Source organism: Centruroides sculpturatus, unplaced genomic scaffold (assembly GCF_000671375.1).
Source record: "Centruroides sculpturatus isolate CEXI.00-Female unplaced genomic scaffold, Cexi_2.0 scaffold52, whole genome shotgun sequence".
Taxonomy (NCBI): Eukaryota; Metazoa; Arthropoda; class Arachnida; order Scorpiones; family Buthidae; genus Centruroides; species Centruroides sculpturatus.
Window position 1 is genome coordinate 580,548 of NW_019385745.1, and position 14,935 is coordinate 595,482.

Genomic DNA, 14,935 nt, shown 5'->3' on the forward strand with positions numbered 1-14,935 from the left:
AGGGTCCATTCATATTCGTTTGTTCAATAAGCCAGTAAAAACCGTACACTTCTTTAAATGTATTTTTAATAGATTATCTGACGTACTTAATAAATAAACAAGTTCAATATAATTACCTCTGTTATTAGATTCAATAGATTTCCTATGCCAATTCTTACTTTGATAAAAACATATAACATCTATTAATTTAAATATATCTATTAGCCATAACTATCTCGTTATAATTTTCATTATTTATTTTATATTATTTACTAATGTTAAATTCTATTCCGCTTCAATTTCCAAATTGCATCAAATAAGAAAGAATAGACGATTTTTCGTGTATTTTGCCAGCTAAATTCTCAAAGCCATTCTTATTCCACACACTAATTTCATTTGAAAATAATAGGCAAGCCAACAAAACAATTTTTACATTTTTATGCATTTACAGAGCCATTTTATCGTGAAAATGTCGAATAAATTTTTTATTGAAGTGTTTATATTTAACTTAGGCATTGGCCTTTCTCTTTTAATAATGTTTTATTTTTCATTATATGATCTTGAGCCAAAACTTTTCTAAATAAATTTTCAATATCACAATTACATTCTGAATCGCTAGCCATGATATAAGGGCTAAAATTAAAAATAAAATTATAAAAACTTACTTGGTGAAATAAAATGTGTGGTGGATATACATACCTGGTACAAAATATTCTTCAATTGTATGAATATACTTTTAAAGAAAATTATAATTAAATAAAGCTTTGTAAAGAAATGTATATAAAAATAACAAAATATTCTTTACTTTTTAAATCTTAACCACTTAGTCAAATAGCTCCCTATGAGTAGAATCAGAGACAGTCCTGCTAGGTGCATGGTGCATGCATCCACGCAGGCTGCCAAATCCCCAGGGTGCTGATACCGGTTAATGTCAAATGCCTCTTTTGTCGCATCACTCGTATATCTCGAAGGAGGCGACAAGATTGTTGTAAATTTTAAACGTCCTCACCATAGCTGTAAAAATCTACATATGTTATACTTAATAGATTGTCCATGGTTTGTTTTCTAACTAATTTGTATTAGGACCAGCTGTTGTCCACGGAAATTTCCAAAATTTACAACTTTTCAGTTACTCTCATCTGCCATTGAACTGGAAAATTTCTGCCTTTATTACATCTCATATTACGAAGAAATAAGTCCCACTGTACTCGGCTATAGATTGGTTCGGTTAAGCTTTTGTTTAAGTAAAATTTTGGCTCTTTCATCAGGGTTTTGTTTATGTCCCCAATTGCCTAATCGCTTAATTATTTAACTACTTCTTAAGTAGAAACAAGTCGAAATCGGTTACTTTGTACTCGAATATTTGTAGTCTCGGGAAAAAAGTGGAAAGACAAATTTTTATGACAGACGGATACATAAATCATAAATTTACGGAAAATAAATTCTAGAGCTTTTTCTGTATCTGGTGCATCTCTCTCATTCATTAAATTTAGTTGTAAATGATGCTGCCAAAGTAACAGTTAATTTTTTAACGTTATACAAGAATTGTACACGTTTTTTTCTGCATCCCCTTAGAGATGGGATATACGAAATCGTAATATCACTGGTTTAACATTGAAATCCATGAGTAATATAAAATCAGAGAGCAGAATAAAAATATCAAATATTTTAACGGATTTTTTAAAACTCCCATCAACTATACAGAAAACTATCATAAAAACATACCAGTAAATTCTTATCTGTTAAGTTAAGTTATAAAGCTACTCACGATTCACGTAATTAGGTGAGGGCAGCCAAATATCTAGCGGGCAGGTGGCTAACAGCCCAGAACTGGTCCTGGATATAATTGGATGCAGTATACATGTAGCATCCACCCAAGGTCATAGGTTTCCATCAGCTAAACCGGGTGACGTTGGTGCTCCGTAAAGCGCATGCGCAAATCTGGCTTTTTGGATGCTGACGATACAGCGCTTCCATATAATTAAAATTAATATGTATTTATTTTTTAGAAAATACAAGGGAAGTGGCGCATCCACTGCTTCCAATGACGGCACGCCACTGATATTATAGGAGTATTATCTAAAAGTAACAAAATTATAAATTCAAGATTTATGTAGCAAAATTAATCACATCACATGCTTTTTTTTTTTTTTTGGTGTTGTCAGTTTAAGTTTAATCTCCATCAGAAAATTTTAATCTAAGTGATTTCAGTATGTATTGAGCACCTAACCAGTGTTTAGAAAAGGTGTCAATGAAGAAACATTGTAAGCAGAAATTGCAAAATATTGCTGAATTCAGGAACTCATGATAAATTTCAACATATCACAAATAAGCATTGTTGAAACTTTTCATCATTTTGGAATGGTTGCAAAAAACGATGTTTAGGTTTTGTATGCATTAAGTAAAATATGAAATATCAGTTTCTTGTTTTTTACAAGAAACCAACATTTCATATTTTCAGGTAAAAGAAACTAAATAAAAACTTTCATTTGGTATGAAAACTGCAATAAATTTTTGGAGCAATAATTGAGATCTTAGTACAGTAATACCTCGACTTACACGAACCTGGAGTTACGCGATTTTCAAATCTCACCGATTCGTCTTTTGTTTGAGTGCCATGCAACTCTTGATTATTCATTCCTCCCGCACTATTGTTCAGCTTACATGTTCGGATGTGTTGCGCGGAATCGACACATAGCTACAATTTATTTTGTGTTATTTATTTCTGTATTTGGCACATTCATATGGAGACTCGAGAGACTCTATGTGGTGATTTCTTGTAACAGTGAACGAATCAAAAGATGAGATAAGGTTAACAAGAACATTTATTAGCTTACGTACATCCGACTTGGATTTTACACAAATTGAGAAATTATACCCCGATTTACGCGAATTCGACTTACGTGGTTATCACTCGGTCCCACCCAGTGGTGATATTCGAAATATTTAACAAAGGGTTCGCTAACAGAAAATTTTTCCTTAACAATTTTTTTTTCGCTCAAATGGTGCATTAGCAACATTAGTGCAAAAACTGACCTTAAGATATCCATATAAATAAAAAAGATGCATTTGCAAAATTAAGTCAGTTAAAATTTAACATTGTTTATGCCAGAACTATATTTGTTTTTTTTATAAATAATAAAAAAGTGTGTTCAAAATGATTTATTTTGTACATATTTTAATATTTTTCATTCAAAATATTTTATAAACATAAAAATTGGCTTTTTTTAATCAGAAAAAGTCATAGGGAAAGCAGTTAAACAAGAAAAACTTTTCTAAATCATTTATTTTATCATTAGGTATTATTATAATAATAGACAGATGTCATCGTCTCTCGAAATACAATATCTTTCTTATTTCGCTGTTGATAGCCCGACACGTGCTCCGCAGCCATCTTGTATTTTCTCACACGCGTGGGATCTCTTATGACTGGATCTAGTTTCGAGAACTCTCTCGAGTCGATCGAGATTGAACCTCGTTTTAGTCAAGATTGAAACGGTCGATGGAGGTTGCACTAGGCGAACAGGGTATAAGGCTCTAGTTTAGTAGTGTTACAGAGTATAATACGTATATTTTAATATATTTTTTAAAAGAAACAAAATCACTGAGAAATGTTACGTGTTATGTGTGTTTAACAATGGGTTCGGAAAACTTTGAAAATGTTAACAACGAGTTCGGCCGAACCTGTGCGAACCCGCTGAATATCACCACTAGTCCCACCTATCGCGTAAGTTTGGTGCATTACTGTATCAAATTAGTAACTGCAATGACTCAAAAAAATACATTAATTAAATTCAAAATAACTGGGGTTTCCCTGTATGAATAATTTTATTTAATTCATATAAAATTAAGAAAAAAGAAAATTTCCTTTTCCTTTCAACTCAAGAATAATTAAAGAATCTATAAAATTCTTATACTCTTTAAGATAACAGAAATTTCAATGCTGGCACAACTAATATGTTTATATAAAATTTAAAATAGCCACTCTTAATTCAGGAACTGCTTGTTTTTGTTTATAAAATGTTTTTGACCATAAATTAGGTCATCCTCAATATCACTTAACAAACAAATCTTTTTTTGAGTAAGATTAAGAATGTTTTATAAATAAAAACAAATAGTTCTTGAATTATGAGTGGTTACTTGTAAATTTTATATATAAAATCATGCTTTGATCTACAGAATTTGAGGATATTAATGGTTATATTTATTAAATATATTTTCTTCATTTCATATATTTCTGTTTTAAAAAAGCAAAAATATAAAGGCCTTAAGTTATATTAATGAATAAAGTAATGGTAATTAGATTTAAATATAATAGTCTGCTATCAAATTTTTAATTCATTTGAACTCATTTTAAAAATACCACTATTTAATGTACATAACATAAAATTCAATTTTTTAGAAAGTTATTTCAAACAAATTAATAAGTTACAAAACAAATTAGAAAATGTACAGTAGAATCTCATTAGTCAATTGCTCAAGACACTGAAAATCATCTGTTGTTCTGACAATCTGTCACATTGCGAACAACAGATTTCCCTCACACTACCGAAAATAGTTATTCAAAAAAATTTCCATTTATTAACTGTCTACATATAAGAAATAATTGTACTTGAAATTATTCATCTTTTGAGATTTCTATCCTTTACAGAAAAATGTAAGTTACAAGATTGTATATTTTGTCATACGTGTGTACAACAAAACTAATGGAAATTACACCAAGTGGCCAATTTATTATGATGATCATCAGTGCCAGCCCGAGGCAAGTTTTAGGATGGAGTGAGATCCTATTATGGCGCACCCTTGGTTGCCCCTAATTTATACCCTTTAATTTTCTTTACCACTGAGATGCCCCCTAGGACTTAGCGCCTGGAGCGGCTGCTCTGTTTTCCCTATGGTAGGGCCGGCTCTGATGATCATATCAATACATTGTTGGGCCACCTTTTGCTTGCAATACTGCTGCAATTCTCTTTGGCATACAAGGTCTGTTCAAAAAGTATCGACCTTTGGTCGGCAAAAATAAATTTATTGACTTTGAGGTACAAAACCCTAATCCCCTTCAAAGTAGTCTCCTTGGTAATGTATACACTTCTCCCAGCGTTTCTGCCATTGCTGGAAACACTGCTGGAACGCATCTTTTGGAATGGTTATCAGCCGGTCCGTCGCATTTCGCACGATGTCTTCTCTCGACTAAATTTGGATTCCTTTTAGCGGCATTTTCAGCTTGAGAAATAGCCAAAGGTCACACGGAGCCATGTGGAGAGAATACGGAGCGTGACGAACCACAGGAGTATTGTGTTTGGCGACGAAAACCCAAATCAGATGCGCAGAATGGGCGGATGCGTTATCACGATGGAGCTGCCAAGTTTTGATCGACCACAGATCCCATCGTTTGCATCGCACTGTATCGGAAAGATGACAAAGGACCTCCTGGTAGTACTCCTTTGCGATGGTTTGGCCTTGTGGTGCGTACTCACGACACACCACCCCACGAGAGTCGAAAAAACTGTCAACATGACCTTTGATATTGCTGCGGACCTGCCGCGCTTTTTTTGGCCTCGAGGATCGTCCCCGAAAGCCTGCTGAATCTTGCGAATGGTTTACACTCGGGTATCGCCAAGGTTTTTGGCAAAATTTGATGTAATATCGCTGCTCACGTTGTTCAGTCATTTTCCAGCTTAGTGAAATCCGACGAGAGCGCACTACATGACCTCACTCATACGCCGATTGCCAACGACTGACGCTTTCTGCAGGCGGGAAAAAATTCAGGGCTGTGCATGACTTTCCCCTCCACAACTCCACCGAAGGAGGCCTCTCTCGCATCATTGGTTTACGTGGAAAAAAATAAGGTCCGATACTTTTTGAACAGACCTTGTAGACTCTACAAGATGCTGGTAAGTGGCTGGAGGTATCTGATACCATATCTGATAAATTGCATTTTCCAGTTCACTAAGAATGGATGGTTCTGGATCCAGCTGACTGATGTTTCTTTCAATCTCATCCCACAATGGCTCAATTAAATTGAGATCTGGTAATTGTGGAAGCCAACTAAACGATGTGAAGTCTTCCTCATGCTCTTCAAACCGTAAGACTACAGTAGAGCATCGATTATCCGAAACAATTTGGGACTGGGGTTGTTTGGATAACTGATCATTTACAAAAAACATATTAAATGCAAAACTGTACTGTATATAATTTGTATCACACATCTTACAAATACATACCTTACACAATGTAATACATTAAACTAGGCCTACAGTTCAGTTTGGCAGGAAGGGGAAGAGTGCTGCAATGCCACAGCTGTAGCAGAAATTTGAATTTGCTAACTGGAACACTTTTGGTTAACCAATGTTTTAGTTGATTGGTATTTGGATAATTCATGCTCTACTGTACTAAATAAGCAAAAGTTGCTGGTTCAAGTCCTGCTTTGGGCTGATTTTTTTCTTTCAGTTTAATCTAAATTATTTAATTAAAAATTATAATTAATTTTAATACGAGATAATGCCTAATGCCTCCCTCTAGTGTCAAATTAATTTATAATTTATAATCATTATTTCCAAATTATAGGCCAATCATTTACAGCAGTTGTTGGTGTATCATTACAAAGCATTGGGTTTCAGTATAGATGCTTATATTTATATCTATGCCTTGCCAGATATGTGATGGATGACTGAGTGCCTTGTGTGGATGTTTACTGGATGAGGGCATTGAATGCATCCCCAGTTGGCACTGTAATAACGAATGACGGCTATAGCTTATGGTTAAATATACTGGAAGAGGCGATCGGACTGGATGTCTGGGAAATATAACTGGCAACATGTCTGCATGGTAAGCAGGGGTTGAGGGTTCGAGTCCCCGAGTTCTGCTTTGGGCCCATAAGACTATTAACATAACTGGATGTACTTGATCAACAACAATATTTAAATATTTTTGGGCATTCAGACATTGTTCCACACAAAGCAAAAGGCCCAAACAATGCCAGGAAAACTTCCTCCAAACCATAACATTGCCTCCACCAGTTGAAATGTTGTGGCAATGCATGTAAGGGCAATTTTGGCCATTCTAGACCCCCACCCATCCCTGTGTAAGAAACTGTAATATTTTCTTCGATCACCCTCCCCTTCCCTATCTTAATGAAGTAATATTTAGGCATGATTTTTTAGAAAGATTTTAACAAAAAAAAAAAGTTTTTTTTTTATAAAACACTAAAAGCCTTAGGTCCAAAATATATGATTATTAATTAGTTAATTAATATGTACTATTACAGTAGAGCATCGATTATCCGACTCAATTGGGGACTCAGGTTGGTCGGATAACTGAAAAATCGGATAACCGAAAAGAAGGAAAAAAATACATTATTAGTATAGTATATTAGGATATTTGTATATCCCATGTAATTAGTTTATTAGTATATCGCTATTAACCAACTTCGCATTGAATTTTCATCGCTGTTTAGCCTAACAATTTTTTTTTTTTTAAATAATAATCGTCGTTAAAAATTATTTTTAAATTATTTTATTGCTCACAAAACAAACAACCACTCATAATTAAAAAATTAAGTCTCATTTAAATATTGGCCTCCCTTCAATGTCGAGCCGTTGATGCCAGCTAAAACACGCAAATATTTAACAAAAATAATATTAAAGTAGCCAAGATGTAGCCGAATATTTTAATGCCACGTCACTAGCGGACATTTGAAATTTGCCGATTAGAACGGTCGGTTAACTGATGTGACAGTTAATCGGGAGTCGGATAATCGATGCTCTACTGTATTTATAAAAGACTTTATGTGAACAAATTTAAAAATATAAAAATTTAATGAATTCGAATGAACAATTTATTTTAGGAACTTTATTTTTTAATTACCAACAATCTTTTCATTATTATTATCATTAATCAATGTCATAATATTCACTTTTATATTAATTTTAATTTTCACAAAAAGATGCAAAAAATTTTAACAGATTGACTAGCTAGTACACGTGTAAACAGAAACGTCATACAAAACAAAACAAGAGAGAAGAGAGAGAAACCACCACATGGCCTTTCTCTCATAATAAAAAATGTGTAGAGGGTGAGTCTGCTAGCGTTATTATTCTATCACGTCACATGAGATGGCATTGGTACAACAAGCGTTTTTAATAGAAACTGTCAAATTGAAGCTAAATTCAAAACTCCACCAGTTAACGAGATCAAAAAATAAAACTAAGAATGTAATATTCTTAGTTTTATTTTTTGATTTTTTGATCTTACGTAAGACGACTCCATATTTGGACGCGCTGGACCTCCATATTTGAACTCTGCCATCTGCATGTAGCAATTGAAAACACGATTCATCAGATCAATTACTCTTTTCCAGTCATTTACTGTCCAACATTTGTGATTAAGTGCAAATTGGAGTTGTTTGATCTTGTTAGCAGACAACAAAGGCTTTTTGGTTTCCAAGACAATGTAATGCATGATGAACAGTTCTTTCAGAGGACATCGGAGATGTTCCCTGACTAAGATCAGCTGTAATCTGATGTATTGTTTCTCTTCTGTTAAACTGGACAAGTATGGCAACTCTCCTTTCAACTCAGAAGCATCTAGCAGCTGAGGACGACCACATGCCTTACATTGAGACCCACTTTTTTGTTTGGTAGTCCATTCTTTGTGCACATGAACAACAGCTGCTATTGAACACTTTACAAGCAAAGCAGTTTTGCTGGTGCCTACTCTACTGCTCCTAGCACCCACAATCATTCTATGTTCAAAGTCTGTTAAATTACATCTTTTGCCCATACCTTCACATGCAATACCATTCAATTCTCTGTACAATCATCCAGCAATCCCTCTTTATAACAATCTTGCCCTGTGGTAACAATAACATGATTTCATTGCTGATTTGCATAAACTTTGCAGGTGGCCATAATTAATTGGCCACTCAGTGTATATATACTGTAGACCTAAAAAGAGGCAAATTATGTATGCTCATTAGCACTTCATTTGACTTCATGATTTGTTAAAAACTCATTCATCTTGGTTTGTTTTGATGCCTTTTTTTTTGCCTATCTAATATAACAACCACTTGATATTAGCAATGTCATGTATAGCTTGTTCATTTATGCTGATACAGGTATACCTCACCTTATGTCGGTAATTGGTTCCAGGAGAGGCAACTTTAGTCAAATTTACTTGTCACTAGGCTAAACCACAAATAACCATTCCCAGTTCTGTATTTTATTTATACATGCATTTTTAATAATACAGTTGTTCTTTGATAATCCGACAGGTATGGGACCAAAGGTGTGTCAGATTACCAAAAGTGTCCTGATTACCGAAAATAATTACATATTTCGCATTGTTTTGCTAGCAGTAACTTACAATATTCTCTACTCCAACTGTTCAAACAGAACTGCTTACATAAAACACACGAAATGTGTGTCATCGAGTAAGAATTGGATGGGGAGATTCACATCACGACATGCTTCTGTGCAAGCAGACATGTAATGGGGACGGGTACCTTGACGGGAGGTGCGTCGGACTACTGAGCATGTCGGATTAAAAAACGTTGGACTATAGAGGGACAACTGTATATGTTTAATAAGAAACTATTTTAAGCTTACAAACAAGGAAACACCAATATTGAGCTCTTAAAGACAGCTAAATAAGATGACAACACAGAGTCACAGATGTTTTCATGTTTCATTCTCTAGGATTTATGATTATATTAAAATTTACTATAAATGTACATAATTTAATATGATTTTATGTGCTTTTAATGCTTTTCTAGTGATATTACGACTTTAATATTTGTGGTGGACAGACATAAAGTCGAATAAAATGACTTAAACTTGATTTTTATATTTCCATGTATTTTTTTTCGACAAATGATGTATAAATGAGAATGACTTAACCCAAAATGACATAACCTGAGGTATACCTGTATTCATCAGGAAGATCTTCACAACTTGGGAAGACTTGATGGACTCACTAAATTTCAGCACTCTGAGTGTATCAGCATCAGAATGTTCACTAGGTAGCTCCTCCTCAATTGTATCAGACTTCTGAACTTCTGACTCTCTTCATACAATTTTTCAATTGTATTCATATTAACATCAAATGATTTTTTTTTTTCCTGTTAAATTTCAACAAACATTGCATATAAATTGAAAGAATAACAAAAGACACAGCGCACCTTGTAACTCCTAGGTGTTCTGTGTCTTTTGTTTATTTTTCCAGTTAGACCTTACTTACTGAAAGCATAACTATAGTTTTTTAGTCAAATGCAAAACTGTAAAATAAACCTTTTCAAATCTTATTAATGCTTTTGAGCATTGGAATGATATTTTGGAATTAACAAAAATAACATATGAAATGGTGGACATACTTTAAAAATTACATTTCATAATGTAGTTATATAGACAAATGTTTAAAATATAATACTTTAAAATAAAGAAAAAACCAACATAAAGTTTATTTATTTAAGATCAAACAGAAAAATATCAAAATGTATTTATTGCAATTCTGCTAATCAAATTAAAATTAAAGAATATATAGAATATAATTTTCAAAACAATTATACAAGTAATAAATTAAATCATATATTCAAAAAAATAAAAAGCATTTATGAAAATATTACATTTAGGGTTTCTCCAACAGGATCCCGGGAAATCCAGGATCCTGGCTGTTTTTTAACCTGGAAAATATCCCGGGAAATCCTGTAAATTTCTTATTTTGTGTTAAAGTTGAAGAAATTTTGCAAATAGAAAGTATAATTAATTAATCCATAAACTGTCAGAATACATTTGTATTTATTAATTTTAAGCCTGCTTATTAGTTTTTTAAATTTTTGCTTATTATGGCATGTCACAGATTGTCAATAATCATTATGTAGCCTATTTATGGCAGGACTGAAAATTCTTTACTTGTCAGAACTTGTAATATCTGGAATAATTGTGCTTATGCTGTCTTAATTTTTAACCATGCCCAGTAGCTTCAATAACTGCATTATGCCAGGTTGTGCAAATTGGGCAAGGATACAAACGAGTACGAAGTATGCAAGTATGAAGTTTTTCTTCATAAACTTGATTATTAAAGCCAAACGAACTGCTGAATTATTGGGCTATAAGCTTGATGTTTCTATTAAAGCAGCCAAGGTACACAAATCAAGAATACTAGATGGCAAAAGAAATATTATAACGCATCTCAAAAACAAACTAGAAATCTTCCAGGCTACAGGTGAAAAAACACATAACATCCGTCTTCTCTTAAATGGATTAAAGATGATTCCACCCACACCAATTGAATCAAAAAGGGCATTCTCAGAACCAGGACTTTCTTATTTTACTAAAGAAATCAAATTGAGTGATTGGAGTATTGACCATCTTTGCTTTTTAAAATCTTATTATAAAAATTTACAATAATATTGTGTATTATGTTTTATTTCAAAATGAAAATTACCTTCTAACTTAGAAGTTTGATCTAATAAGTAAGTTCATTTCTTCTTTAAATTTTCAACTTAATTAATTAATTTAAAATGCTTTTTTCTTTTCTTTTGTAAGCGGTTCCTGCAATCTTTAATAAACTTTTTCTTTTTGTGAAAATTTCTAGGTATTTCAAAGGTAATTTTTAATACATATTTTACACAGCATTATTAATAATATTATTAAGGAGATTGAAGAACGTATTAAATTACTTCAAAATGAAATATAATTATATCATTCGATTCGAAGATTTATTTTATATCTTAAAAATAATTAATTATATCTCGGGATTTCTCGGAATCCCGGGAATGAGAAACCATAATTCATACACATGAATAATATACTGCATTACAAACAAAAACCAGGAATTTATAAAATGTTGAAAGATAAAAAATTGAATGAATTTATAAAATATATTTAAAAGTTGGGTTATTCATAACAAAATATTTGGTAAACCAACATTCCAAGTAGTTTAACAATCAGTGCTGAATAATTAAAATGTTCTTCATTCCATTATAACTGTTAAAACCGAATAAAAGACTTGGTAAATTAGTTTATTTAACTGTTTCTACAGTTTACAGCAACAAGTACTCAAAAATTTTCATCTTTACAAAGAATAATGGTTTGTTTTTTATATATGTTATTACCATTATAATTATAAATCTAAAAAAGTTNAAAAAAAAAAAAACTTAATTAGTTAATACATACAGAAGATATATAATGAAATCTTTAGAATACTTACCCTTTGACCAAGTTGACAAGAACTACCAAAGTCAACAATTTTAATGGCACTCCTCTTTGGATTACATAGCAGTATATTTTCAGGTTTTAGATCGCAGTGAATAATGTTCAAATCATGATTGGAGAGAAACATCAGAGCAGTACACATTTGCTGGGCAAATTTCCTCGTTAAATTTAATGAAACTCCTCTGAAGTTAGTATTCCGTAATAAGTCATATAAATTGTATGACAGCAGTTCAAAAACTAAACATAAATGATTCCTCCACATAAAATGTCCTTTCAGTTTCACTGAAAATATAAATAAATACATTGTTATTTTATATAATTTTAGATAAAATGTGAAAATATTCAATCAATCATACATTATAGTTAAGCTAAAATGTTAATATATGTAGAAGTCGTTTGAATATAAATAGATTTTCAATTATTAAAAAATAATAATAAAATAAATGCTGAAAATAATATGAAGTGACAATTGACCAAACTCAGATAATAAACCATGCATTTAAATAAATAATATAAGTGTGTGTGTGTGTGTGTGTGCATGTATGTGGATGTGAGGATTCGGATTTAAGAAAGCTGAGATTCAAATATTTTTATTCATCTTCATCTACCGTTTTTGTTTCAAAACCAAAACGATTTTATAAAAGTTAGGGTTAACTCAAATAGAGAAAAACAACCGACAAAATTTTCTCATAAAAATCGCTCATAAAACTCCATTCCCACGAAAATACTTCTTTGTAGAAGGTGAGTTAACTGTTGTGTCATAATTTTGTCACTTCGCCCACCACTGGTCAAAGAAGATCATCACCTGTGACGTACATGGGGAAATCTCGAGAAGAGAGCCCCACACAAAAGGCAAGTGCGATGACGACATCGAGGGAAAAAGTTATTTTTCTGTACTCTGTGTGTGTGTGGATTACCTGCCTCTCGTCACTACCATCTGCGATAGAACTATTCCACAATTTGCGGACTTACGTCGACTCACAAACTATTTTAACGAGCCTGGGATTCGGACTCCAAGATCGTCCTGAAAACCCCATCTTGTATAACTAGAGGTATTTATCCTACCCATGATGATATGTAAGCTCTCTCTTGAATATTTCCAACTCGTGGTTAAGGTCGTGACTAAATTATATTTTGTCCGCTATCCCAACCGGAATTTATGAATTATATGGACTGAAAAACCCCAAGAGGGAATTGTACCCTCAACTTAATTAATCATCTATGTAAAAATGTTCAACAATAATGGGTATAATGTTAACGAATTTTGATTGTTGTGTGTTTCTTCCAACATTATCATCTCAATACTGAACCCGAAATCCTCCACGAGATTGCTCGTGATAATTGTCCTCAATTAACCACGTATCTATTCGCTAAGAAATTGAGATTGGTGTCAGATCCTGACGGGAGAAAGGATTTAACGATCCTTCCCCTAAACCCTTTTTACCATCCTTTAGACCCATGGTGCGCAAACTTTTTTCGACTGCGACCCCTTTTGTAGAGAGAAAATTTTTGGCGACCCCTAGAGATAAATGTTCACAAATACGATGTATATTTCGCGCATTTCTTTTGTTTCATTGAATAAAAACATCATCATATCTGACTCATTAATTTTATTTATAATTTTAAGAAAATACTTTTTGTATAACATAAAAATCAGTAAATTTCCCTTTAATGAGATGTATGTAGCTGCAAGTTTCTAATTATCTCATCGATGTTTGGATGTATGTTGCTAATTGCAATTTGCATATCATCTTCAAGGTTTAAACGCGAGTGGTATTTAGTTTTTATTGAAACTAGTTTGCTAAATCCAGTTTCACATAGATACGTTGATGCAAATTGTATTAAAACCCTGATGGCATTCTTGCATAAAACGGGATATTGCTTTTCCATGGATAGCCAAAATTTTTGGCAAGGCTGAGTCTTAAATTGATTTCGAAGAGTATAATCACTAATTAAATCTATCAATTGCTCTTTCTCACTAATTTGAAGAGTTGAACTGCATATGTCGTAGGAAAATGGATCACGAATCCAACCAAGATCGTTTTCAGGAAAATCCTTGAATCTTCTGCATGAAATTGCAATTAAACAGTGAGTGACGGCACTTCACTCTTTATATGTACACTGTATGGTATGCAGCATGCAGGCATAATGCATTTCATAAATATTTGGCGACCCCCAAAAACTTCTGGCGACCCCCACAGGGGTCGCGACCCCTAGTTTGCGCACCACTGCTTTAGACAAGCGGGACTGGACCTCAAGGTCTCAAGTCGACTAAGCGGTAGGAGAGTCAAGAACTTGTAACCATCCTACCCCCAATTAGTCTCACATGTAACAATGAAAATTTTAATAACACAAAATAGTTCATTCAAAAATAGACAGGATATAAAATCAAATAAAACATAACATAGCCTTGTATGAAGATGCATTATGAAAAAATATAATAACAAAGTGCGATAAAGATAAGCATTGGAAGAAATCTACATAAGAAATCATTGGAAGAAAGTAAATGAGGTTCCTTTAATTTTTTAACTCTAGTCAACTTTATTTTCTATCTTTTACAAATAGTCAAATAGTATCATATATGAAACATGTTAAAAGATACTATTAAAAATAATTAAGCAAATATGAAAATATGTACTTAATACTAACTCGTATCTATAAATCTTTTACTGGTGTGCGTATCATCACACTTTACAACAGTTACAAACATTTTCGAACCGTTGCGGTTCTTCTTCAGATAAGAT

At 32.7% G+C, this 14,935-nt stretch overlaps 1 protein-coding gene across 1 annotated transcript in view; it reads right to left on the reverse strand.

Moving 5' to 3' along the window:
• LOC111641723 (dual specificity tyrosine-phosphorylation-regulated kinase 1A-like) overlaps nt 1-12,470 on the reverse strand; it is a 43,962-nt gene extending 31,492 nt beyond the window's left edge. The window contains exon 1 of the mRNA XM_023387933.1: nt 12,187-12,470. Coding sequence (XP_023243701.1) covers nt 12,187-12,453 — 267 coding nt within the window. The 5' untranslated portion in view covers nt 12,454-12,470. The remainder of the gene's footprint in view (nt 1-12,186) is intronic.
• Between the last annotated feature and the right edge of the window lie 2,465 nt (nt 12,471-14,935).